Source organism: Aythya fuligula, chromosome 1, assembly GCF_009819795.1.
Source record: "Aythya fuligula isolate bAytFul2 chromosome 1, bAytFul2.pri, whole genome shotgun sequence".
NCBI classification, from domain to species: domain Eukaryota; kingdom Metazoa; phylum Chordata; class Aves; order Anseriformes; family Anatidae; genus Aythya; species Aythya fuligula.
In genome coordinates this window covers 164,676,641-164,703,807 of record NC_045559.1, presented here as the reverse complement: position 1 = coordinate 164,703,807, position 27,167 = coordinate 164,676,641, and the positions used below count along the sequence as shown (strand labels likewise).

The 27,167-nt window shown below is 35.4% G+C and overlaps 1 protein-coding gene across 2 annotated transcripts in view; it reads left to right on the top strand.

Annotated features, from left to right (window-relative positions):
* The window catches only part of PIBF1 (progesterone immunomodulatory binding factor 1), a 120,160-nt gene that overhangs the window by 17,834 nt on the left and 75,159 nt on the right, over positions 1 to 27,167 (top strand). For both annotated transcript variants that reach the window (XR_004254537.1, XM_032207741.1), the window contains exons 6-10: positions 1,265 to 1,398; positions 3,401 to 3,509; positions 8,067 to 8,248; positions 10,846 to 10,971; positions 13,061 to 13,159. Coding sequence is in view for 1 of the 2 variants with exons in the window: in XM_032207741.1 (XP_032063632.1) it covers positions 1,265 to 1,398; positions 3,401 to 3,509; positions 8,067 to 8,248; positions 10,846 to 10,971; positions 13,061 to 13,159 (650 nt within the window). In the remaining variant the exon portion in view is untranslated. The remainder of the gene's footprint in view (positions 1 to 1,264; positions 1,399 to 3,400; positions 3,510 to 8,066; positions 8,249 to 10,845; positions 10,972 to 13,060; positions 13,160 to 27,167) is intronic.

Here is a 27,167-nt window from a genome sequence, read left to right as displayed (position 1 = left end):
ACCTTTCAGTCTGCACTTAACTTTCAAGTGCCCTTACCACCGTATCCTATTGCAAGATGAGTCATATTTGCGCTTGTACTTGCACCTGTATGTTCCATATTTGAAACTCTATTTAAGTGGTAGACAACAACTTAAAAAAAATAATCTGACAGAGGCTTTACTGTTATTATAATGCTATCTTTAGAAATTATGGCACATTAATTACTTACAGACACTCTTCTATAGTCCCGGCTTGCTTAATGTATATCATTAATTAGGATAAACCTAAAAATAAGCAACATATATCAGTACATTAGGATGGATAACAATTGTGTCTATAGATTACATATTCTTACTGATTTATCTTCCAGAATTTTCAGAAAAACTTTTTAAAGCCGTGATTTTGTGTAAAATTGTGATCTATGTGATTTTTATAGCAAGTAAAAGTTGCGAATTTGTGAAGTATACGTGTCAACAACATACCTACAGTAAGATTAGTAGGTCAGTTGTGCATTTCTGTAATGTCTAACAAGCATTTAGGTGTTTTTTCCAAAAGACATTCTGTTCGGGTTGCTTTATGATGCCTATGAGTTTGGTAAAGAGCATTCTTTGTACATTTCCATCCCTATCCTTGAATATTATCCTTGTATTTGCTCCTCCTAGGAAGCCATATCTAGGATTCACCCACTCCATATATCCTGCTGTCTATATATCCTGTTGTTGTGAACTTCTCTTGCCTATTAAAAGCTAGCTAAAGACAATTACTGTTCTTTTATATGCCTGTCTAAAACATAGCTTGTAGTTTACTTTTGAAAAATTAAGTACTTACTGCAGTTTTTGACTGCAAAATTAATTTACAGTGGAGTAACGATTGATTCTATAGTCACGTCTTAAGGCTGAAATTTTGACAGAAGTTCCCAAAGCTTCTGAATGACCAACCATCACAAGCAGACTGGTTTTGAAAATGTCATATAGGTGGTGTGACTTGTGTCCTGTTACAGCCAGTGTCCTACAAATGTGTCGGATATACATGTATGAGGGCTAAGAAGTTGGGCTAATGGACAAGAGCATTAGGAAAAAAATAGGTATATTAATCAACAGTTAAAATAAGATAAAATAAGTTTGACAATCCATACAGCTGGTTACTTTGTGGTGTGTACGAGACTGACAAATGAAAATACTACTGCTTGAATATATACAAGTGGACTTCACAATGTTTGGACTGTGATTGTTTCAAGAAAATCTAAGTATAGCTGTGGTCACTTTAAAATGTCTTGCATTCTAGAGCTATGAAGATGAGCGGAGGAGTCGGTCAGAACTTGAGGTTAGATGCCAACGTTTAACACTGGAACTGGCTGATACCAAGCAGATGATTCAACAAGGTGATTACAGACAAGAGAATTACGATAAAGTAAAATGGTAGGTATCTCTAAACTTCATGTTCTACTAATACACAAATATTAATAGATTAAAAGCTTTTTAGTTTAGTCAATCAAAGTTGAAGTTTCATTTCATGATTTTTGGCTCTTGTGTGCCACTTATTTTACCTTACCTGTCCACTAATAACTCAGCTATGTCGCATAGAACATTGCAGTCATGAAATGAAAAACACGTTAAAATCTGGTGCATCAAATTATCTTCCTAAAACTTATTCAACAATTTCCTGTGTTTTTCAGAAGAGCCTACCTGTTGCATTGCAACTATAGAAATGGGGGCTGTCAATTACAAACGTCTTAGGCAAAATACTATTCTTAGAGCTTAAAAGCTGTGATCTAAAAAAATGGCCAGGGCTCTACTGCGGGGTGCCCACACAGTGAATTAAGAGAGTAGGACCCTGGGAAATAATGTTTAACAATTTAAACATTAACGTGTTTAACAACCATAAATCTGGAAGGGCAGTTATGAGAGCTGAGATTTGAAGATTCTCTTTATCAGAGAATCGTAAGGAAACCTTTGTGCAACTACAGAAAGTTCAAGCGTCTCCATTTTTAAAATGCAAATTTTAGGGTTCTTGCTTATGGTTTGAGTGCCCATCTCAAAAGCAAAATAGTGAAAATGGACTTTTTATAAATACACTCAGGCACATACTTCACAGTCTGTCTCCCCAGCGGCTTTTTCAGTTTGCTTCCGAGTACATGAAATCTGGCCTTTGGCAGTTTTTTTGGGAAATGGATTCAAAAATGAGGTTTATGAATAGAAAACACCCTGTCAGTTCCTTGTTGTTCATACTGCATAATCTCAGGTACAGTTATTGACACAAATGACTGTGCCACTAACTCATTTGAAAGAGGGTCTGTCTTCTGGATAACTGTTCACAGCCATATATACTAAAACAACCTTGGAATCTACCTGGAAGCCTGTTGCAAATAGGATGGATTGATGCTATGGTTTGCTTCCCATGTGCAACTGCATCTTATTAAGTGGATTGTAATAACTTTCTTGTGAATGGCCCCTGTGTTTAACAGTGTACATTCAAAATAGTCTTGAGTTGAAAATGGCATGAATGAACGTGCCAAAACTATATTTGAGAGAGTAGGTTGTATTCATCTAGGTAGGCACAGACGAAGAGGAGGGGAAGGAGCACTATTGGCATGCCTGCATCAGGATATTTGGGAGCATTGCGGGAGTTAATCACTTCCAGGCTCATTTCTGCCTTTAAAAATGTTGTGTTAAATCTTCTGGTTCTGGTGTAATGCAAGTTATCACAGTTCTAAAGCTATGCTTATGCTTAATATAAAAGTGGTCAGCTTTTTTTTCCAAACTGCAGGCTCACTGGCTCATTCATTCCACTGTTCTGACAGGGTCAGATACAGTGGTGACAGAGTTGCTTCTTTGTGCATATGGGAAGCACTGTTATTCAGGACACCAAGGTAATTTTTGCAGATGTATGATGTATGTTTTAAATATGAGAAGAATAGAGTTACTTCCTCTGGCATCAAGGGACTGTATACAGGGGAGAGCAGCAATTGAGAACAACTGTGCTTCGCTTTCTGTGTGATTAGGAATGGGAATGAAGTCACTTCAGTTTTTATCCAACTTAAATATCTGCAAAAGATTCAGGAGATTATAATGGGAAATAGCACCAAAATCTTGACAAAACTGGAAGGCTAGATGAGGGTACCTACATTTCTCCTCTTAGCAATGAAATGTACAGCCCAAAGTTACACTAAAGAAGAATAGTCAGAAGAGGATGAAATAATTTAGGATAGGGATTCAGAATTAGTATACTGTAACTTAGAATCATTGTTTAAATACTTAAATGAAGAAAACTCTTCCCTATAATAAGACACTAGCTGCCCTGTGAGTGACTTGATGGTAGAATTCAGTGTCATGAACTGAAAGAAGGCTGAGAAATAACTAAAGCATAGGACTCCTGTTCATTACATTTTACGTGTCTAATAATTTCACTTTATTTTAACAGTGAACGTGATGCATTTGAACATGAATTGTCAGAACTCAGAAGAAAATATGAAATATTAGAGATGTCACATAAAGCACAAGCTAAAGAAAGAAATGATTTATCAAAAGAGGTAAACTTTAAATTTCATATTTCAGTAATTGTCTTTCTTCAACTTGGGAGTTTGACTCTCTGTCTAGTCAAGTCTGTAAGCACCTGTAGGACTATAGAATAATTTGTATCAAGATGGCCCTTGGGATGCCAGCTGGTCCAGTCCCTCCATGCAGAGTAGAGCCACTTTATGTCAGGTTGTTTACAGCTTTGTCAAGTTTTTAATGTCTTGGAGGGTGGGTGTTCTGTGGCCTTTCAGGACAACCCGTTCCATTGTTTGTCTGTCCTCTTTGTGAAAAAGTCTTTGTAAAACCTGGTCAGAGGTGTTGCAGTTTGTTGCTGTTGCCTATTGTCCTGTTGCTATGCACTTCTGAGAGTCTGGCCCTGTTTCTGTGTTCCAATTATATAGGTGAAGATAACAATAAGATTTTCCCTGTCCAGATTTGTCTTCTGGCAGCTAGGGAAGGAGGAAGGGGAAAACAAACAAACAAAAAAAACTTGTTCTCTGAGCCCCTTCATGTGTTGTAGCCTATGACCATCTTGGTAGAATTCTGGCCTTGGTACAGTATGTTAATGTCTATCTTTATGGGGAGCTTTGGTACAAAAACCTAGTAGGTACACGGCTTTCTTTGCTGTCAGGATGCAATTGTGGCTTATGTTCAATTTGTTCAATCTCTTACTTACCTATGCAAGCCATATCTTGCTGGCAAAATGTTTATTATGGGAGGCATCTGAAAGCTATGCAAAAGTCCAAGTAAATGACATTGACAGCTGTTTGTCCATCTGGGGAACCAGCCTCATCAGGTTTGCCAGATCTTGGTAAATCCATGTTAGATGTTTCTAGTCTCTTGTTCCTCCATGCTTGTGGACACGTCTTCCAGGAGGATTTGCTTTGTAATCTTTGAAGGGAGTGAGTTTAGATTAGACCAACCCATAGTTCCCTAGGTCCTCACCTTGAAGATGGATACCAGCTGTCAGAAGGCTCTCTTACTTGAAAAGGCTCTCTTACTTCCTATGGTCTTCCAAGCAGGCGAGCACCCTCACAGCAATATCAGCCAGCTCATATGCCGTGTGTTTTTCCCTGGATGTGTGTACACACCATGTTCCTAGCTCTCTAGCTCAGTCTTCCTTTGTTTCAGTCATCCAAAGGCTGAATGCTGTGAGTATGCCCTCTCTATCAAAAGGTGCATAACCAGTTAGTTACAAGTTACTTTAAATCTTTCTGACCAGTAGTGACGATCGGGCAGAGCTACCGTATGGCTTGTTTTGTCGCGTATGTGGAATACATAGTTTTCTCTTCTTTGTGACTCCTAGGTAACTGAAACATTACTGACGTTTCCTTCACTTTGCAGAAATTAGGACTGTGTCAGGAATAAAAACACTGGTGTTCTGGACCTCTTCTTTCCATTGACGAGAAGAATTCCAGTGCTGCTTGCCTTTTGGGCAGGTCTGTCTGCTAGGCTGGTAGACTTCTTCTTTTCGACGTGTCTCCATTAGTCTTTGAAAGTGTTTCTGTTGGGAAGATGAATAAATGCCTTGTCAGATACAGAGGGATTCTCACCTTTCTTAGGGTTCTAGTGAGTTCTGATTCCCGTTAGGTCAGTCACTTCACACAAGCCTCACAAGCCTCAAACATTACCATTTGGTAGCACTAGTATTTCACAAAAGAAATTCCTTCCAAGAGCCAGAGGCCTGCTAGGTCAAGAGGAACATTCATTTGTTGCTTCTCAGTTCATTAGTTTATTCATCCAAGAGTCACAGTGGTTCAGTGATGGCACCCTGTTGAGCACGTATGATAACTTTTGGGTCAAGGAACTCAGAAACACATATGGAGAGTGTTTCCAAATCCACTGGCTTATCTATAGGATTTGGTTGCTTATACCAGTACAAGCTTTCATTGCTAAGTATCCATTATCACTATTTCTGCATCTAGATTGTTTATAGGGAGGATTTGTTCACTGAACCTCCAGGATTAGTTTTTTACCTTAAGTTAGCTAGTTAGGAGTGAATCATCCAGAACTTTAAAAATCACTAAAGGGTTTTTCTCTGAGGTAGGTGTAACATTGCAACAGCTTTCCAGGAGGGAAAAAGGTGATATTTTGTTTTTGCTTTACTGAATCTCAAGAAAGAAACTTCATCAGTTTCTAATTACCATTGTCTAATTTTCAGGTGATTTGTAGCTCAATGCAACTTCAGTGCAAAACTAAGGCTACTTTTTAAGCTGGTTTTATGTACAGAAATCTTACCGGGATACACCAAAAGGAATAGGGAAAAAATTGATTAGCTATTCTGAATAAATCTTGTGAATTTTATTAATTTATTTTAATGTGATACGTAAGAGACACTGCACAAGAAGGTTACTCTTGAGTTCTGTACTTGTCTGGGCAAGAATCACAGAATTTCTAGGTTGGAAGAGACCTCAAGATCATCGAGTCCAACCTCTGACCTAACGCTAGCAGTCCCCACTAAACCATATCCCTAAGCTCTACATCTAAACGTCTTTTGAAGACTTCCAGGGATGGTGACTCCACCACTTCCCTGGGCAGCCTGTTCCAATGCCTAACAACCCTTTCGGTAAAGAAATTCTTCCAAACATCGAACCTAAACCTCCCCTGGCACAACTTTAGCCCATTCCCCCTCATCCTGTCACCAGGCACATGGGAGAACAGACCAACCCCCACCTCACTACAGCCTCCTTTAAGGTATCTGTAGAGAGCAATAAGGTCGCCCCTGAGCCTCCTCTTCTCCAGGCTGAACAAGCCCAGCTCCCTCAGCCGCTCCTCGTAGGACTTGTTCTCCAGGCCCCTCACCAGCTTCGTCGCCCTTCTCTGGACCTGCTCAAGCACCTCCATGTCCTTCTTGTAGCAAGGGGCCCAAAATCAAGTGGAAGATCTCTGTCTGCTGACTGACAGTGGCAGCATAGTGATACCAATTACTTCTTAGAGAATTCAAGGGAGGTTGTGTTCCTTAGGGTTTCTGAACAGTGTTACACATTAAGTGGTGACTATAGCTACCACTTAAGAGAGTACTCTTCTGCCTAATTTTGCAGGTAGCCATAAAGATCTTCTGGAAAAAAAAAAAAAAAAAAAGAAACAATTTGATGTTTTGTTAGAAATTCTTTTATTTTCTCTTTCATAGCAATCTGAAGGTTTTGTTAAGCTGTTTCTTCATCAATGTTTTAGCATTGTAAGGGGATATCAAAATACAGGTTTGTTCTCATCCTGCAACAATGGCCAAGAAAGTATTGTCATGTACATGGAGATGTATGAAGGCATCAAGGGCTGAAGTGTAGCAGCAATAATGTTTTTTCATTAATTTTATACTAAGTAAATCTTAAAAGGAATAAAAATAGTACCACTTTAAACTAAAATGCCACTTCAAGCTTAAGTGTTTACACAGTATATATTCCAGGGGAGGGAGGAATTGGAGGGCTATGAACTTCTAGATTTTTCTTCAAGTAGTAATGCATAAAGTCTGTCATCACTGTAGATTGTACATATAACCTGTTACTTTGAGAGAGTGGACAGTCTTGTGTTTTTTTCCCCTTAAAGTATAGGATAGGCATTTACACCTTATCCTCAATGGTGTTCATGTTCAGCAAGTGGTCAAATAGCGAGAACTGTGCCTGAAGAGCTTTTTTCCCTATGACTTTTCAGCTGCTAACCTGCTTCTTGTGGGTGACTGAAATATCTCCTTTAAGTAACCTTTTTGTGCTTTTATGACTTAGGAGGCATGAATTCTGTTTAAAATGTGTACAGGATGTTTACATGTCTTTGGGGACGTGTTTCTCATAAGTTATTAATTTATTATTCTTTTAGCTTGACATGTGACATCCTTGGGAGCTTAAACTGCAAAATTATTGAAGTTGATAAAAGTGCCTTTTGCTATTGTATTTGTAATCGGACCACTCAGCACCAGTGACATTATGCTCTGTGGTTGTCCTCTGACAACCTTAATATCAAATAGATGTGGAGACCAGTTACAGCTATCTGTAGCAATGCTGTGCTAAACAAAGGTGAAAAAAATTGATGCATAGCCATCCTTGCCCTTGGTCCTGGCCTGGAACATTATTTTGTCCGTGACAATCATAGTTCAGCCCCAGAACTATCAGTTTTGCCTTTTCTTTATTGAGCAGTAATCAGTCTGTTGCCTTTAAACTCTTTACTTCTATTTCTTAGAGTATTGTAGCCAGTATGATGATGGGTTTGTACTAACAAACATATTTAGTATGTATCGCTTTTGATTTAGTACTATCAGTATTATTCAGTGCAATTACTATTCAATAGCTAACTGTTAAAGATACACAGGAATATTATGGGGCTCTTTACACCTTTTCAGGTGCCAACTACCAAAAATAAATAATGAAAGTTTCATAAAAAATTGAAATTTTATTAAAGTCTTTTTTTGAGTGTAGAGCTTCACCAACTTAAACATGATTATATATATATATATTTTTATTTTTTTTTTCCAGTTTCAGTGTTTCATAGAATAGGGTCAAAAGGGAAAAATCTGTATGTGTGTGTTGGTTAAATATTTATCTAGAAGTTCACGTTAGTGTTCTTTTTAATGCCTTTTATAGCTGACAACCATACAACAATCCCTAAACCTGTTGCAAAAAGATAAAGATTATCTTAATCGCCAGAACATGGAGCTTAGTGTTCGCTGTGCACATGAAGAAGATCGTCTTGAAAGACTTCAGGTTCAGTTAGAGGATGCCAAAAAAGCTAGGGAAGAAATGTATGAAAAATATGTTGCGTCCAGGTAAGTTAGTGTGTCTTCGCTTCTGTCAAGTAGTCATTATTTAACTTTTACCTTGTTTCTTGCACAAATCCTGTTTTAAAATAAAAATTCTTAGGTTCCAGAAAACTAGCCTATTTTTGCGTAACTAGAAATAGAATGCTGCTCATGCTTTTAATGTGTATTTATACGTGAGCAAAATTTTCTTAAAACTTTGATATAAGACTACAGCAGTGAAGGTTTCAGTACTGAAGGCTTACGGCAACAATGCTCTTTAGTAAGTAAAGTAAGGTAACTGTAATTAATTGCAAAAAAAAGAGAAATTATTCTAAGTGCATGTTTCACCTCTTTCATTGACAAATGACCCTTATTAAAAACAGGAATGTTTGAAAAGATAATCTAAACCATTTTTACAGAATGAAATATATTTAATTTTCACAAATGTTTAAAATAGGACATAGTTTGTTTCGTATCAGCTCTCAGTCTTTCATATCTCAGGTCTGAATACAGATATTCTAACGTTTGCCTAGAGGAACAAATTGACCATTGTATGCTAGTCGTGTATTACATGTATGTGGTAAATGGTGTCCAATTTTTATGCTATTTGAATTGATATTGGCATACGTACAGGATGTCAAATAGGAAATACTACATTATTTACCTATATGTCTTGCTACAAATATAGTACTATACTATAAAACTTCAGACCACATTTAGATTTTTCTTAGTCAAATTTCAAGGTTATCCAGTTCATGGATCATCTATGTTTCTCTACATCTAGATAACAAAAATACTACTTCAAAATTTACCCCAAAATGATATCAGGTATTTGCCTATATTCATTAATGAACATACAGCCCTTTTTTTGGTTAGCAAGGTCCTTAGCAAAACAGCTGTGGGTTGGATGAATCTCTTCTTGAGCTTCGAGTATGAAGCCTGTTCAGCTTTCCTTCATTTTATTTGAATCAGCAAGATGCAAACAGCATCTATAAATCTTGTGTCCTTTCATAACTAAGATGAAGTGTCCTAAATACGACTCTACTATAACACAACTAAAAGACAAATTGTAATCTAAATGGAAATATAAGAGCACTCTACTGAAATTACCAGCTATGGGGTTCCAGTTTGTATTGCTTATCAGAAGTCCATCTAAGTATTACTCCTTTCCCTACAGTTGCTTCAGCAGCAGCAGCTCAGTGTTCATTAAAAGGTGCTTGGCAGGTCTGTCAAGTTGCTTACTTAGAATATTTCCATTAAACAAGTGGTATCACTTGTTTATTTCAGTTACCATAAAAATAAGTGTCAGTTTTAACTGTCTTCTGGTGACATCACTGGGGGTGTTCAGGGCTCTTCCAGATTCTTCTAAAATTTTCATTGAACCTTCCTGACTTTTAACAGTCTTGCTACTGGAGGGAAGTATAATTTCTGCAACTGTAGAAATGATGAGTAGTTATGGTAATAGCAAGTCGCTGCCATCTGAATACAAAGAAGATGATAATCCTAGTTGATTCTGTAAGAGTTGTGTCCTGATCTTCAGCATTTGTTTCCTTTCTGTTCTTTTCAGAACAGGAAAAAAAAAAATTCTAATGTGCATTTCAGTGCAGTGTGTTTTTTGGGTCATTAACTTCTGTATTGTATCAAAGATCTTCACAAAATACCTTGCTATAGAGTGGTGCGCTTGAGTAAGGAAGGGAGAAATATTTACTCTGAAGAGCCACCTCAAATTCAGTGTCTTAATTTAAAAAAAAAAAAAAGAAAGAAAGGATGAAAACCTGAACAGCATATGTTCTGTAATATGTAAATAGTTTTATGCGTTTGTTCAATTCAGAGGAAGTTTTTGGCCAGTTCAGGTGCTGATTTCTAAAAAGTACAAGGTATTCCACAACTGGAAATCCAAAGTAATCGAAAACTTTTTATGGCTGTAAATGCATATTTCTTCCTATATGTGCTTTTATTTCCAGACCTGTAATGGCTACCAGTGGCTTCATTGTGGATTGATTATTCTTGAACAGTAGCTAAGTGTCAGTATTACTCTGAAATGAGATGATTTATCCTGGAATCTTCTGATATCTGCTACTTAAAAATACATATTTATTTTAGTTAATTTATTTGTAATATTGACAGGATAAATAAGTAAATCTCTTATTTTTATTTTGCAAATTTCAACAGCACGTAATCTTCAGTGTTTCTTACAACGTTTTACCCCTAGGATGAGGTGTAAATAGCACACAACAAAATCTTGCAGTATGGCAGTATTGTAGTTAAGTTTACTGACCTTTACCCTTATGAAGAAGCTAGAAAATGTTGGGAACTAAAAATCCTTTTAAGTGGTTAATTATTATAAGCACTCATGTAGATGGTGACAAAGGATTTCTACATCAGAAACTTTACATATTGTAAAGTTTGTAGAAAGCTCTTGTTACTGGTAAAATTTTCAGTAAATTTGCAAAGTGACAGGCTAGTATGTCATCTAAGCAAAGTTGCAGAAAAATGAATAATAATCAAACTGTGAAATGTACTGCTGCAACTGAAGCTTTCATATTTTGGCCATGCAATTCATTTTAAATTCCTGTGTCGTTTGTGTGTTTTTTTTTTTTTTTTTGTTTTGTTTTTTTTTATAGGGACCACTATAAAACAGAATATGAAAAGAGACTTCATGAGGAGTTGGAACAATTAAGACTGAAAACAAATCAAGAAATAGAACAACTTCGAAGCACTTCAAAAGAGATGTATGAACGTGAAAACAGGTAGATAAGATGTGGCAATAAGCTAATTAAAACAAACTTGTAAGTACTGTTTTGTGCTGGGGTACAATATTAGTTGACTGGCTTAATGAGAGATAAACAAAATGTGAGAAATTAAGTTCAATTATAAAATTAATGAAAATCCTGTAAAAGCTAAGAAGAAACAAATTTGCACAGTAAAGATAAGTGTTAAATTTATTATGAAATGACTGACATTAACAGTGTTAATGAAAAGAAATATTAAAACTCATCTTGTAGATAAACTTCAGTGGTTTTAAGTTTGTTCAGATGTACAGTGTTAGTTAATTCATACAAAATATGTTGATTTACCTGCCATGCTGTATGGACAGTCTTGAAAATGTGCCAGGAAACTAGAAAGGAAGGTACTGATGCAAAAAGCAGAGCAGGAAAAATAAAGAGAGAAAAACCAGTAAGACTGATACACTTCTAAAATTGATCTGTTTGAGACTTAGAGAATTATCATTCACAAAAGCATTCATTTATTGTAAATTATAAAATCATCTTTTGAAGGAGATCCTAGTCCTGCAAAGACCTCTGGACTGAATTCTGTATTTTGTGTTGTCTTGTTAAATTCCATGGAATTATGTGCGGTGTTAGGCATTTATGTAAGTTTTTAGGGTTCCCTATAGGGACTTGGACTTTTGGTGCTATATTTATTTTTGAGCTTGCTTTTTTGCCACTTGTACCCCTTTAAAATGGGAGGAGCACTTAACAATTCACTATAAACTCATTGTGTGTTGTGTGGAAAAGAAAATAACCATAATATAAAGATATTTGTGGCATTAGCATCTGTTCTTCTAATAGGTAGCTTTGTTATTGCTCTGCAGAGTGAAAAAAAAAAAAAAAAAAAGAGCATGACTCCTGCTGTCTGTCTTCCAGGCAACTGAAAGTTTCTAATTAAAAATATTGCATCACTCTGTAGTTTTGCAAGTGTGAGTAAAATGTATATATACGCACATATACATACGCACCACTTCCTCTGTTCAAATCTATATTGAATTACAAAGAATTATTAGGCTGTTGGTTGAGTTTTGACATTGGTCTATGTATCATTTAAAAAAATTAACAACATTGAAGGAAATCTTCTTTGCATCTGGAACCAATTTACACTTTTTTTCTCGCTTTGAAATAATTACTTTTGAAGTGTAAATCGCTTATATTTGACTTCACATTTCACAAGAAAAAGGATTTCTAGTGCATGCTCTTTATAAATTAATTTTGAAAAAATGTCACCAAAAGATGGTGCTTTCCCCTCAGTGTTGAGAGAGATGGAAGCCCAAATTAGGAGCAAAACAGTTTGAAGTTATGTGATGTGATAAGATGCTGATTGCCTGTGACTGAAAATAAAACTAAGATGATGGTTTTATCTTAAAGCTCAAAGCATAGAAATATATTAAAACTAAGCTAGTTTAATATTTAACTCTTTTCCTTCTCACTTTGAGAAGTCTGACGGGACTGATGTTTTCCTTGAATTTATTGATGGTCGTTTTACCCTTGGATGAGTCAGTCCAAGAAGCTAAAATAAGGGGTGGGGTGGGATCCAATAAAAGTGTGATAGAAACCAGAAGGAAACACCAACAATATGCAAAACCTATATGACTAACTATGCAATTAGTCGCATGTGGAAGTAGGATTTCTGTGCCTGGCTAATCTTTTCCTTCTTTATCATAAAAGTTGTAAGTTATCTTAGCTAGAAGGGCACCATTCCCCTACTTTTTAGTGAAGTACCCAGTAAAATTATTGGAATGTATTGAATTCCTACAAAAAAAAAAAAAAAAAAAAAAAAAAGAAATTTATAGTTCTCATATTCCAAATTGCTCATGGATTTCTAAGTGTAACTAGGTTGTCTGATCATTGTTTTCAGAATTTCAGAACCGGAAATTTTTCATTTTTGTTGCTATATATGAATGTAATGTGAAGTGTAATGGATAAGCATATAGACAGACAGCCCTCTATTGCTCTACCAAAACTGAAGTAGGTAGTATTAGAGTTGGGATCAGTCAGTAGTAATCCATGAAGCAAAAGTCTTTCTCCTAACAGAATATTGACAGAATACTTCTGTTTCCTTCAGAAATTTGAGAGAAGCAAGAGATAATGCTGTTGCTGAAAAAGAAAGAGCAGTTATTGCTGAAAAGGATGCTTTAAGAAAATATGACCAACTCTTAGACCAGTAAGTATCTTTTAAAAATGCATATAAATAAATCTAAAGGTGTAAGTACACCTATATCCAAGGAGTTTTAGGTAAGAGGAATGACTGGTTTGTCTTTCTGCTTGTGAAGAATAATTTCAATTGCAAAAATTTTGTTTAAATGAAGTTACAGATTTAATTTTAGTCGTAACTTTTTTTTTGCATTACCAGTGTAGTAACAATGTGAATGCTTGATTCACCTCCTACAATCCTGTAAAGACATGCAACCTTAATTATGCCTCTTGTAGAAATAAAAGGTATATTTCATACTGTGCTGTAGCAGTGCTCAAACTCTTAACCTCCTCTTTGTCTTCAGTTGAAAGTGGTAAACACCTTTTATTATGACTTCAATTAATAATTTCTCTAAAAACGGGGATAGAGAGCAGTAGTTATAAAGCATTAGCTTGCTACATGCTTTTCTTACTGCTCCCTTTTCTCCCTCTTTCCTAGTCAGCGTATAAAATACAGGGTCTGTACAAACTTACAGTGCAGTTCACATGGGGATAGGGGAACTATGACTGATTCTCTGCTAGTTTGCTGTCTGCCTTCTTGCTCTGCAGCACCTTGTACTTGCTTTTTGCAAATTTAGAATATCAGCTATTATTAGTATTAGTAAATTATGGCGTATTTAAGAACTATTGACCATAATCAAAGCTGTTTGGGGTAAGTTTGTCATATGGCCTTAATTCTGGGGCTTGTTTAATTGTTTAGTGTATATTTTTTTTTCCAAAAAGAAAAGGTCAGTGCACTAACCAAGTGTGCCACCCTATCGTCTACTCAAAGGAAGTAGTTATGTGAACTTTTTTTTGCTTGGAGTTGTTTTTAATTGCACATAGTAATCAGATGAAGTGTTAATTTAATACAAGCACAAATTATTTAGAGCCTTTTTTTTTTTTTTTTTTTTTTAATGCAAAACTCCTGCCTTGCAGTGGCAATACTAGCAAAGAAATATCACTGCCCCAACATTAACCACAAAGGAATGAAAAAATGTCAGCACTGTCTAATGGTGTGAAACATGAGGTATAGTTCTAGAGTAAATAGGGTGGATTAGGGGACATGACATTCATGCTCAGCTTCAGGGGTTTGACTTCAGGTTGATTCTAGTTTGGGCTGAAAGCATTATAGGTGTTCTTAGATTCTCAAAAAGGAATTCAGTTAGCAAACTTTGAGATAACAGCTCCAGCAGAAAAATCTAAGTATAGAAATCAAAGCTGGTTGACTGGGCACAACCAGGAAACTTGGTTCAAAACTTATCTCCTGAACCAAACTAAAATGCTAGTACAAATCAACTGCGTATTTCTGATGAGACTCGCAGCTTTCACTGTTATGACTCACTATGACTTGCAGAACTCATATCTAACTAGAAGTTCTCTGGAAAAATAGGTCTAGCTTATGATAATTTGAATGCGTATGCTTTCTTGTTTTTTAATGGAAGTACCAACTTTATAATTCTTACTATATTTTAAAATTTAAAAGCCATGTAGGAAATATTTTTCTGTTCTGCTGTACTCCCATTTATATGTTGTTATCTTTTTCATACTGTTGCTTTTTTGAGAAGAGAAGATACCCTGTAATCAGAAACATAAGAAACAATTTTGAAGGCTTTTGAGAAATAAGCTTCCCTCTTTAAAGGGGAAAAATAAGAAAACTAGTAATATGCTATTTACCATCATCTTGATACATACTCATGCCTCCATCCTACTGTAATTTTTTTTATTCATAAGTTCTTCAATTAGGTAAAACTCTTCTTTCTTCCCTTTAAATAAGTTGATGAGTACTGGTGTTGGAGCTCAAGGAAGGAGGTTACTCCTCAGATGACTATGCTTTTTAAAGAAGAAAACTCTGCTTGAGACAATGAAAAAGACGTACTTCTTTAAAGTTGTTTTTTTTAATTGCATCCCTGCTAACCACAGTACAGGTGTCAAGACTGTGGCTGTTTACATATTCCAAATTATCTACTCTAATGAACTGCAAAGTAGCAAGTTGGCATGATGAGATGGAATAAATAACTTAAGACCCCAAAGTCTGAGGTTACTGTGGACTGAAATATGATGGTTTTGTGGATCAAAAAAAAAATCTAATATAACCAGAATCCCCAACAATAAAAGAGGGGCACTTATGTTGTCCAATTCTATATTTAAGTGATTATAACAGCTAGTTCTGCTTTATTGAAAACAAGGTGACTCATCGTAGTTACCACTGGTATCATAATCTGTATAAACAAACATGTTTGAAAGCTTCAGAAGTATGTGGAATGTTGACTGGCCTGAATTCTGGTTAAATAAAGCCCCTGGCAAATCTTGTGATCAGAAGTGTAACTAATAGCCAATTTTCTAGTCAAGTGCAGTTATTTTCATTCTGCTTACTGATGTCTGTGGTACCTTTTTGTAAATAGCCAGTTATGAATACCAATAAAATGTTGAAGTGATAGTATTTGTGGAAGTGTTACACTGATAAAGAATTGGTTGTTTTGACCTCAAAGTAGATCACTGTGATGTCAGGATGTAACATCGCTCTCTTGTTGCTCCCCTTGCTAATACACAGATGCGAATTCTCTGTGAGAATGCGTGTTTCATTTCTGTGCGACAATGAAAGAACAAGTTTGATATTTTGGCTTAAACTGTGGCAAATGTTACACGTTCTAGAAAACTGACCAAATGGAGACATTTTCACTTTGCCTCAAACTGCTTGTAGGGTGACTTAGAAGTTTTCAGATTTTAAAGCTACATTAACTCAATTGGAAGTCTCGGGGTTGAATGAGGAGAGCAACTCTAATAGTTCCATCTTCTACTACATAGCTAAGTGTAGATACTAAATAAGTTCTAACTCTTCCTTCTTTTGAATATTTTTCAAGTGTTATTTTGAAAATATTGACTGTGTTAACCTCTTCCTGGTCCTTGTCAAAGAGAAGGGAGGAAAGTAACTGAAAAACAGAACAAAACCAGCCTTGCTTCCTATTGCTTTTTCCTACTAGTTAAATTTTCTAGTTTCATATAAGATTAGAGGTCAAAATGAAATGGCTCCCGTGGCAGGGTGTTCAAAGTGGAATCCAAAGTCTAATATGGGGTAAACTCATGCAAGAGCACTTCTCAGGGTACTACAAGAGCTGCCTTTTGCCTTTGATTATTCACTTCCTTTCACAGAATTCCTTTAAAACTTAAGGAGTGTAATTTCTTTTTCCAGAGCTGTGCAGCTTAGCTTTATCTGTGGAAACTGTCCAAAACAAACAAAAAAAAATCAGAATTACTGGGAATACAAGGGAAATCCCTAAGTGGTGTGATTTTTTTAAAATTATTTTTATTTTTTAGAAGATTTTTTTTTTTTTTAGTGACCAAACAAGAAAATTTACATTCTGCTATGGGTAGTTCATTGCTGCTAATGTGATATGCTACTCAAGGTGATTTTCTGTTTTTGGAATGATAAAATGAGATGTGTAAAAAAAACAGAGAAATTAATAAATATGTAGTAAAAAGAACACTAAGAAAACTTTGTAGTGGCAATAGTGTTCCTTCAACCTTGCAGTAGGCACTATTAAAAAAAAAAAAAAAAGAACACAACTGTTTTATGAAAGCTAATTGAGGGCTTAAATTACTGCCTCTGTCTATGAGGAAATAAGATATTTTTAAGTATGTATGTGTGGCTTATTTTTTTAGTGTATTTAAATATGCAAAGATGTTGAAAGGGCATTTTAATGTGATGTTTTTACAGTTGGGTTGAGTAAGGACAGGATGATGACTACAAAAAATAGTTTAGTCTTAGGTTTGTTGTACAAAGACTTTGAAAGATTTTGGCTTATTGTGTAAACATTTCTGGATTTATTTATATAGCTCATCCATTTAAAACAATTAGTTAAGTAATGAATAATCTGTTAAGGGAGGAAAACACCTCTAGGAATATCTTTAGTGTTTCTATTTAGAAGTGCCTTTCTCAAGTAAAGAGCACAGTAGAATAAAAAGTTAGGTAGTTGTAAGTAGGAAAAAAAAAAGTAGAGTTCTCTGTATGGTGGTGTTTACCTACTTAATGCTTTCCAGTCAGGTGCAGGGCATGTATGCATTTTGAAGACTTAGTCTGCTCTTGAATCTTAAATATTAGAATCTTTTTTTTCCCCTTTTGTCTTTTTCTTCATAATGATAGTTCTTATTTTTAGAATTCATTTGGAGGTGAGATTAATGCTATCTGGCATTAGTCATCTGCCTTAAACTTTGTAGGTGATCAGGAGAGATGATCAATCCTGCTTATAAAATGGGTATTTAAGTGAAATGAAGATCCCTATACCTTTTGTATTAATTTTAAACAAGACTGGAGAACTATTTTTAGATGATAAAATCATTGGATAAATTTACTGAGTAAGTAAATGTTTCTTTTCGTTTAGAGTCTCTGAGTACGCAGGAATGTCGTGATTAAAGGTAGCATTTGTTACGTTATACATCCATTTTTAATAGAAACATGAAAAGTAATTATTTGCCACTTTTACTAATATGTTTTAACAATCTGGATGTTGATGACTGCAATCACAGGAGTCTAATCATAAAATGATTAAGTCAATGTATTTTACTGCTCATGCTTAAATAAGAACCTATTATCTCTTCAAAAATGTTTGTATAAAATATTTTAAACAATTAATTAAAAATAACAACCTTCAGGCCTAAGTATTTATTTGCCAAAGCTGCCATAACCCCATATAAAAACTACTGCCGTAACCTTTTACTCCCTAGACGTGACTGCGACTTTTATATATGAAGTACTTTATAATCCTGTGCATCGAAGAGCTACATAGATCTTGAAATTACTGTGTAAAATTTTCAGTTTCAATTAACATCGGCAGTATATTCTAAAATACTTTTGTTTTGTAATAATCATTTGTTGTTGCTCTGATAATTTGTGACTTCTATAGCATGATGTGTATATCTTGATAACATCAAAGATTTGTATCAGAATAAAGCTGAGCCATTACCTGTCATTGTTAGACCTAGTCTAGATTTCAACCGTAGTCAGTGTATCTACTACACACTTCCCATTAAAAACTGCCTTCATCTTATTCTCCTGATGAGAAAGATAATTATGGGGTGCAGCTACAGGGTAAGATGGAGATGTCATGGAAATTGCTGAAATACCCCTTTTTGGAAGCTCAGAATCAATGCAAAGAAAACAGTGAAGAAGGAGTGGTAGCATGATAAAGAAGCAAAGAAAAAGTCGGTTTCCTGGGAGACTAAATCTGGTTTGTTTTCAGACTGTAGAAGTAGCACTGATTTCTGCCGAAATGGCTACTTACTCTTTTTTTTTTCCCTTCTGAAGATACGTTTCCATAGGCTTTATGTCATAATGGATGATCTTAAGCTGCTCTCTGAGTGAAGCGACTCTCTTTCTATAATGTTTCTGTGTAAAAAAAAAAAAAAAAAAAAAAAAAAAAAAGTCTGACATTCCTCAAAGCTTACTTCAGATTCCACTATAAGTGGAAAGCATTTTAATAAACAAAAGGAGAAAATTTAATTAGCTGATTTGATCAAATACACAGGTTGCAGCATTGGGAAGACTGCACACTTGCTAGGGCATGCCTAGCAATCTTTGCTTGCTCACTAATAGGCCTCTCAAAGTTTTGCATTCTTAGCTAAGATAGCATCCTTCCAGGATCAATGGTTTAAGCCCATAACCACTCACTGTAGCTGTCTTGAATGATAAACACTAGGTAGAGAATTGCCAGGTTAAGACTCACAGGAACTACAAATTAGGCTGATAGCTAGCATTTGTGAGCTTTGTTACATCTAGAACAGTCTTTTACCTTTATTCTCTTGCTCTGCATGAAATGTTCAATGACTATATTTATAGCTCTAGAAATCTTTCAACTGAAGTTCCATTTGACACAGCTCTTAAACAAGATATTAAGGATGGCTTGGGAAGGTTGTAATACAAACATATCCTCATATTGTTTCCCTAGATTAAGACTACAATTTTATAAAGATTTTCCGTAAAGTATGCATTCTTGTTTTACCTGTTCAGTTCTTGCTAGACCTAATCTTAAAACATTAAGATTAATAAAAGCACAATGTTAAAATTCTGTGATGGCTATTATGCTGAGTACCTAAGAAACTATTTACTCTTTCAGGTGTTTACGTTTTTTGATAGCCTGGGAAGACTGAAGGTGTATCAGTGTCCTTTTAGAACAACTTCAAAAGCGGTTGTAAGATCCTTCAAGAGGCATTCTGTATGAGGGTGCTGCTGCTTAGTCATCTTATACATCTTGAATTATAGAAATGAAAACTCCATGACAAGCCATGATTTTCATATGATTGTTAGTATCCCTCATTTACACACACATTTTTGTGATTCACAGTGTTCAGCTTCTTGTTAATGACGAGCACTGGCAATCAGCAAATGGTGTCTCTTCACAACTTCACCAAATGATGTTTCAGGTGCTAAAAGTTTACAGGGGCTCAAAGGGAAACTGAAAAAGCTACTTAAGTAGAAACCACATCCAGCTCAGCTAATTTCTAGATAATTCTTGAGATAGAAATAGTTGGACACCAGTGGGAAAACTTAGGGAGCGATGCCAAGTACACAAACATCTTTCTTGCTCTTCTCAAAATACACACTTCTGGATCTAGTTGGAGACAGGATTACCAGGCTCCATGGACTTTTTTTCAGATATGCTACAGCTATGTGATGTTGAACAGAAGTTGTAAAATACTGTTTTCTTACTGTTCGCTTCCTGTGCTTTGTGTCCCTTTGAAAAGTTTAGACTGGATGTAATGTCAAGATAAATGAAAGCATTTTTCTGACAATGATTTTAAGGTGTTGGGTTATTTTTCTGATTGCTACATATATCAGGTTATAAATGCAAATATATATATTTTTTTCTGGAGTGTTTCTAACCATCTGAGCTTGAAATTTTAGTGTGAAGCCTCATAGCAGCATCAGGCAGCCCAAAAGATTAACACTTCAGTGGCAGATGAGAATATAAACTGTTTATAAGGAAACTCCACATTTTTTTAGAATATGGAAGAAAAGCAATTCACAAATAACACGACCATATATTCCTGCAGTGATTATTAGTTGCATATGTCTACTAAAGCTGTGTATTATAATTCCTGTTCAAAAGCTAAATTCTTTAAAGCGAGGATATTGTATTTTCTGCATGGCTATGGATATGTTGATACTCAAATGATGGTTATTTAGATATCATTATATTTCAGCTTACTAAAACTATAGAAGTTCTCTTTTAATACTATATTGTAAATAAAATAACAGAAAATAGCACATCTGAAAATTCTAACCACTGTACAACAGTGTGGGGGATGATTTTGTGTAGCTTGATATGTAGCTAACACAGATAAGCACAAAAATATGTACCTGTACTTGAACATGTACCGTAAAATTAGTTGTCTCAATTACTATGATTTTCAGACACTCGTTTAACTATTACAGTTTTCTAGTATTTTAGCAAATGACTGGGAATATGAAGATTTTGTTGTATAATCCATCTTTTTTCATTGCCATAGGTGTTCTGCAGCTTTTTTTTCTTAAGTATTTGTCTTCACTGTTGCTCAAAATTTTGATAATCTGTAAAATCAGAAGTTATGAACATAAGGTCTTCTGTAAGTGTTTTTTTTTTTTTTTTTTTTTCTATATGTGTATTTCTATATAACATCCAAAGCATTTTGATAAAACCCTAAGTAAAGTTCAGGGTGAACTAGACGGTTAATGGTATAGACTTCTTCAGTCCTAGTGGCTCAGTAACCATACAGGTTCTAGCATCAGTGGGTGATTGCCTTCTGGAATTACCTTCTGAATCTGTGACTATGTTATAGATATCATCTGGAAAAAAAGATATGATGCTGTGCTCTTGTCTGAATGACTAACTGTTCAAGAGCAGTTTGCCTAAAGAGGTGCTTATGTGGTCTGAGAAAGGAAGCTTTGTGATTTTACAGATGACATAGTAAACTCATGGGAGACTCCCTGAAGTGTTAGACATGGAGACTAACGTTTATTAGAGCTTTGGGCTGAATTTTGGGCAGAGCTTGTCTTTGCAGAATCAAATTAAAACCATTGTGAAAATGTCAGGTATAAATAGGGAGTCGAAGTCTTCTGCTCTCAGCCAGTTCCTGTCATGCATGGTGGTGATACCCGTTACCTCTAAGTAGCTCTCATGAAAAAGGAAAAAAATAGCATGTTGTTCTGTGATTGAGGGTAGTCAGTCTGTTTGGCAGATATTCTGTAAACAAAGAAACTTCGTGCTGTGTTCACGAACGTTACCAAAACAGTGCCCATCAGTGAGCCAAGGTACTTTCAAACCATAAGCTGCAGGGAGCTGTTTGCCTTTGACATTAATCCCTCCAGTATTGAATATGCCTAATTGATCTTAATCGTATTGAGGCCTTCCCAAAGGAGAAGGGCAGTATGGTATTTACATGTAGTGCTCACGACTAATGAAACCACTGTTTGAGCCCTTGGCATCCTGTTTGCTGCTTTCTATCTTCATGAGATTGGCTTGTCCAGTGCCTTGACAGGAGAGAACAGGAAAACCAGGGCTGAAGGACTGACTTCCCTTTTGTGTGATCTTGTATCTAGGTGTTTCTTCAAGAATGTATTCCAGTTTTTATCAGATTTGTCTCAGAGGAGTATTTCTTTGAGTTCTTTATGATATCAGTGAGTGTACAATTGTTAAGTGTTTTTTATAGTAAAAAAACAAAAACGTTACTTTTGCAAGACCTTATTGGGATGGGAATATTTATTCTGAGTGGGCCTCTGAGAGCAACATCACATAAAAGTGGATAGGTTAGAAAAAAAAAAAAAAAAGAAAAGTGGATAAGTCTATTTGCATATCTTTTCTAATATTTAAATTATATATAGTTAAAATGATGCAACTTATAGCTGGTATTGTAACAAATACTACTGCATGTATATGTACATAACGTAGTTTAAGCTTTGATGTGGAACTTTGTCATCTGGAATTGTTTTCATGGATATTCTGATTGTTTCATGGAAGGTGTCCATTCCCATGGATAAATAGATATAAAAGTGCTGTGATTCATCTGATTCATTCCTTCTGAAATTTTGCTTAATGTTTGTTGTCTTTTCTTTGAGATATTAACGTTTTACTTCCCAGGAATATAATCTAAATCATAAGCTTCACGATGGTTCAGAAAGTTTCATCTTTCCATTTCACCTTGGATGCATTATACTGGGGACATCAAAGCTGGCCGTGGGTTGTAGAGAGAGGAAGAATTTTTCCCATTCAAATCCATGTGGGAAAGGGAGAAAGTTTTCGTGTGCGAGTGTTTGCAAAATGATGCTGTAAGTAGGTGAGTTAGAAGCCCAGTTCTCTCTTCTCTTCATGCTCACTAACTTCAGGCATTTAAATGACTCTCAAATCCCCAACTATACTCAATAGAGACTGTTTCTCCTCATAGTAGAGGATGAACAGTGTGACCAATCTAAATCTGTCCCTATGAAGCACAGGTTGATACAATAATTATAAGATTTTCACATCTAAAACTGTGTGATGGAATACTGTCTTGCTTCTGTTATATGTTCGTTGAGGACTTTTTTTTTTTTTTTTTTTTTGTTCTTACATGTGGTGTACTTTTTTATAAGCTAGTGGGACTGGGTTTTCAGGTTTTAATTCTTTGCCTTATGACACACTGTTCCCATTCACAGGTTGTGAATTCTGGGTCTGATTTCTGTGTTATGTCAGTTCTGGGCATTTTTCAAAGCATTATACGCACATTGATGAATGAGGTAAATTTGTCAAGAGCTGGATGACAGTCTCCATTCAAAGGAAGAAAAAGCTTTTTAAAGTAGTGCATTTGCTGCAAGGTACTCGCATTATTAAAGTGTGCAGACAAACAGAAGGTAGTTGATATAAGTTAGGAAAGAGCTACCTTGTGGTTAGTTGTTTGCCTGCTGATCCTCCTCCTGTATTATTTTTCTTTAACTTTGTGAAATAATCAAATCTTTTTTGTCCTTTGTCTCAAATGGTTATCTGTTTATACAAAACTATTAAACAGTTTTAATTTAGGCATTAAAATAAGTAAAAATATTGCAACCTCTCTATTGTAAAATTGATGTCTTTTGGCAAAATTATTTGTGAATTATTTTTTAAAGAGTTTTTATATTTATCTTTGCACGTCTCTTTTGTAATGCCAGATGTCTAAATCTTTTCATAAACTTCAGTTAAAAGAAGCATATTTTCCGTCATTATTTTAAAATATAATGTTTACTGGAAGGGAAGTCTAGTGAATTCCCACAGATGAAGTGTGAGTGCATTTCTCCCACTTGTAAATGAGTTCTTATTTCCTACAGTACATAATCTGGTACCACAATGAGTCATTTTCAACATGTTTTAGTTTAGCTTCTAAAACATTTTAAAACTTGGCAGATACATGTAAATGAATGTTGCATCCAGTTTTAGAAACTGCTTCCAAATAATATTTTACTAACATGATGACTGTGAATAGACCTTTTAGAATGCAGAAGTGTCCTTTGTGATAAGCCTAAAAGCATTTGGCAAGGTCTTATTTTCATTTTTTTTTTTACCTTTAGCACGTTTCAGTTTAACCATTCCATAAAATAGGGAGAATACTTTGGTGAAAGATCCTTAGGCTTTACAGGCAGAGCATTGTAAATGGAGTATTTTAACCAGACAAATGATAGATTTCTTTGCAAACTGAACTTTGCAATTTCATGCTGATTTATTTTTCAATTTTACAGTTTTGTTTCAAAATAAATATAGTGCCATCTCTGTTTTAATGACATTGTTGTGTCATATGTCATTCCACACTTTAATCTGTTCCCTGATGTGTAACCTTGACAATTCAAATAATAGAAAAGAACTCAAGATTAAATAATTCATATGATTAAAATGGAGTTATGAGTAATGGGGGTGGAATGGGAGGAAAATGGGGGAGGCAGAACAAGCATATTTAGATTTAAAAAAAAAAAAAAAAAAAGAACAAAAAAAAAACAACAAACACCTCCAAATTACCATTGTTCCATTTGTGAGGGAGTTTATTTCCATTTATCTGTTCCCTAAATAATAATTTTTATTTTAACTTTTCTTTCCTGGCTTCCTGGTATCTGGAAAATTTATTGTATTGGGAGCTTGGATACTTTGCTCAGATATTGATGCCCTGTTTTCAGACACAGTTATGTTTCTGCAATCTGGATTTGAATACCACCCTAAATTTTCTCCAGTTGTTGGCGGCATTTTTGTTAGTATAATATTCACAGTAGGGATAACTTTGCAAGTCTGTGATTCTCTGTTCCAACTAACCATCTGCTTGTTGTCCACGATGCAACACGATGTTATCAGTAAGTTGTTCTTACTGTAATTGCTACCCTTAAAAATCTCTTCGGCTTTTTATTAGATTTAGGAGAACATGGAGGAAACATTTAAAACATTTAACGCTTGGATTACTAAGGCTTTCATCATATAGATTTCCTGGAATCCTTTTACCCTTGGTTGTGTGGTGTAACAAAAGAAACCTATTTCAAAACCCTCCTTACCTCTGCCACCAATTGGTCTTAAATACACTTAACTTTTCATCAAGGAGAACATCAAAAACGGGGAAGGAGTTAATTTAGGGGATCAAAAGTCAATTATTTTGTCAGACAAAATGTGAGACATTCTTCTCCTTCCATTACAAAGTTGTTATGAAACTTGCAGAAGATTTGTGATAGGCAAAAGAAGAGGAAAGGTAATAAAGATGAGGGGTGGGGAAAGCCATAACATGAATGAAAAAGAGATGAGACAAAAAAGCAGTCATGAAAACTTCACTGAGCAGGATTCACCTGGATGTAGAATATGTAGTGCATTTTGCCAGTCTTTCTCTTGGTGGACTGGACAAAGAGACAATGGTTGCATGAAGGGATTAGGTGAGTTGAAGGCAGTGTGTTGGTAGTGGTGGAAGAGTCCATTTCTGCCCATGTGGTTACTTCTATGTGGCTAATTCCAGAGGTGGGGATTGTAAATCTTATTGGTGTAATGTCGTATGCATTTTGTTCAGAACATCTCCTTCCAGTTCTAACATTTTTTCCAGATAATTGGCTGATACTTTACCAGAACCCTTGACCAAAAAAAAAAGTATATATTTGAGATGTCATTTTGGTTCATACTACTGGTTCATAATTCTGTTGCATTTTTTGTTTTGTTTTAATGTAATACTGTTAGACTTTCGATGAATTTGAACTTTTTTTTTTTTTTTTTTTGCAAAAGGTAAGTGTACCATGGATTTGTGTACACATGGATTTGTGTTTTGCTGTGGCTGGCAGTGGTTAGACTGTTGCCTAACTTGACACACCTGCCCTGGGAGGAAGTTGTTTCTCTCCACTGACCTATAAATATAAAGGAAGTCTACATGACTAGCTTGGATGTAGATACCCGTGTTGAAGCTAGGTGAAGTGAGTCTCACTTGTCTTTTCCGAGTGAAATGAGTTTTATATAATCCTTTTTCTCAAATTCATGTTTTTTAGAGGTTTTACTGTTCAGCATTGCTTGGGAAGGAGAATGTTAAAACAATCTTTAAGCATATATCAGCTATTGGTCATAAAATAAAATATTTTCATTGTGAAGTATGATAACTTTTTTAATGAACTCTACTGTATTCCATGATTAGGAAAGAGAGAGTGACAGAAGTTCATTGACATTATGAAGATCTGTGGTTGTGATTTATACAGAGGATTAGATCTGATTAATAAAACTACAGAAGGCAGGAAGACAACATGTTCCTTCAAAATTTTCGGTCTTGGATATTTTGCAGTAACTCTTAGAAGGTCCACACCCAAGTGAAGAGGAAGCTTGTGTTTTTCTTTTTAGAGAAACGGGGAGAAAGGACAGAAAACAAATGGACAATACACCATAGTGCTTCTGTATTATAAAATACGTGGAGGTCTCTTTGGGTCTAAATGTGTAACAGCACCATTAAACAAAGTATGCCATAACTATACTTGAAATTTAGTACATCATTGATGAGTACAGGGTTTGCACGTACTAATGGTTTTCCAGCAGGTTGTCATAGTGATATCTGGGGGCAGATTTTCCGTGACTAGATTCCATGGAAGTCTTACCAATACCTCCTGTTCTCAAGCACCACCTAACCTCAGAGGCACTTGAAATCAGCCTGCATTCCAAATTGGAGCACATCTAGATAGAGGTCCGTGTGCATGCTCGGAAGTCTCCTGGTTTGGAAAGCTAAGTACTTATTTTGATATGAGTAGGGAGGTGCTTGAACGCTATTCAAGTCCCTGAAGGGTGTTTTTTATTAGGTTGTAGCTAACTCATGCAAAAGCATTGAGTTCACTCCCAAATGCTGTTAGAAGAGGAGATAAGTGCTATGTTTGCCTCTTCTTTAATGTGCTGTGAGCACTCACCCAGGAAGTTTAAGAAAGACCCAAGTCCTTTTTCTTTGTCTCCCTGCTGTTGGTGTTACCTGGATGTTAGGCCAATTTCCCTAGACTTATTGGCAGCAAGTGTTGCTATGAGTTAACCTGTGCACGAGTTAGGCAGAATATCACAAAGTAGAAAAACAGCTTTTGGGTTTTGTGCTTGTTGTTTTTGTTGTTGTTGTTTTATTTGTTGTGAAAGCCAATCAAAAGAATCTGCACAAAGCCATAAAAATACAATTAAAATACAAGTTTTAGAAAAATGATATTAGCATACTTTAGCTGTGTTAATTGCCTCTTTGCATTTCTTTTCCCATTTTTAAAAATAAAAGTGGATATCGGTAATAGATGAATTACTTGTAAGGTTTATGTGCGTAACTTGAGAGTGACCCTTCAGGGTCATTCTTTTGTCATTGCATGTAACTTTCTTTTCATAAATTAAATTAATCTCCACTATTCCTAATGGAAGATACTTTAGTTGTAAGTGTTTAGATGGAGTTTTAATTCCTGTTCTAACATTTTTTATTTTGTTGTTGTGGTGGTGGTTGATTTATTTATTTTTTTTCTGGACTATAATAAATAGTTTCTAATGCCAGCATCAGTCCTTAAATTT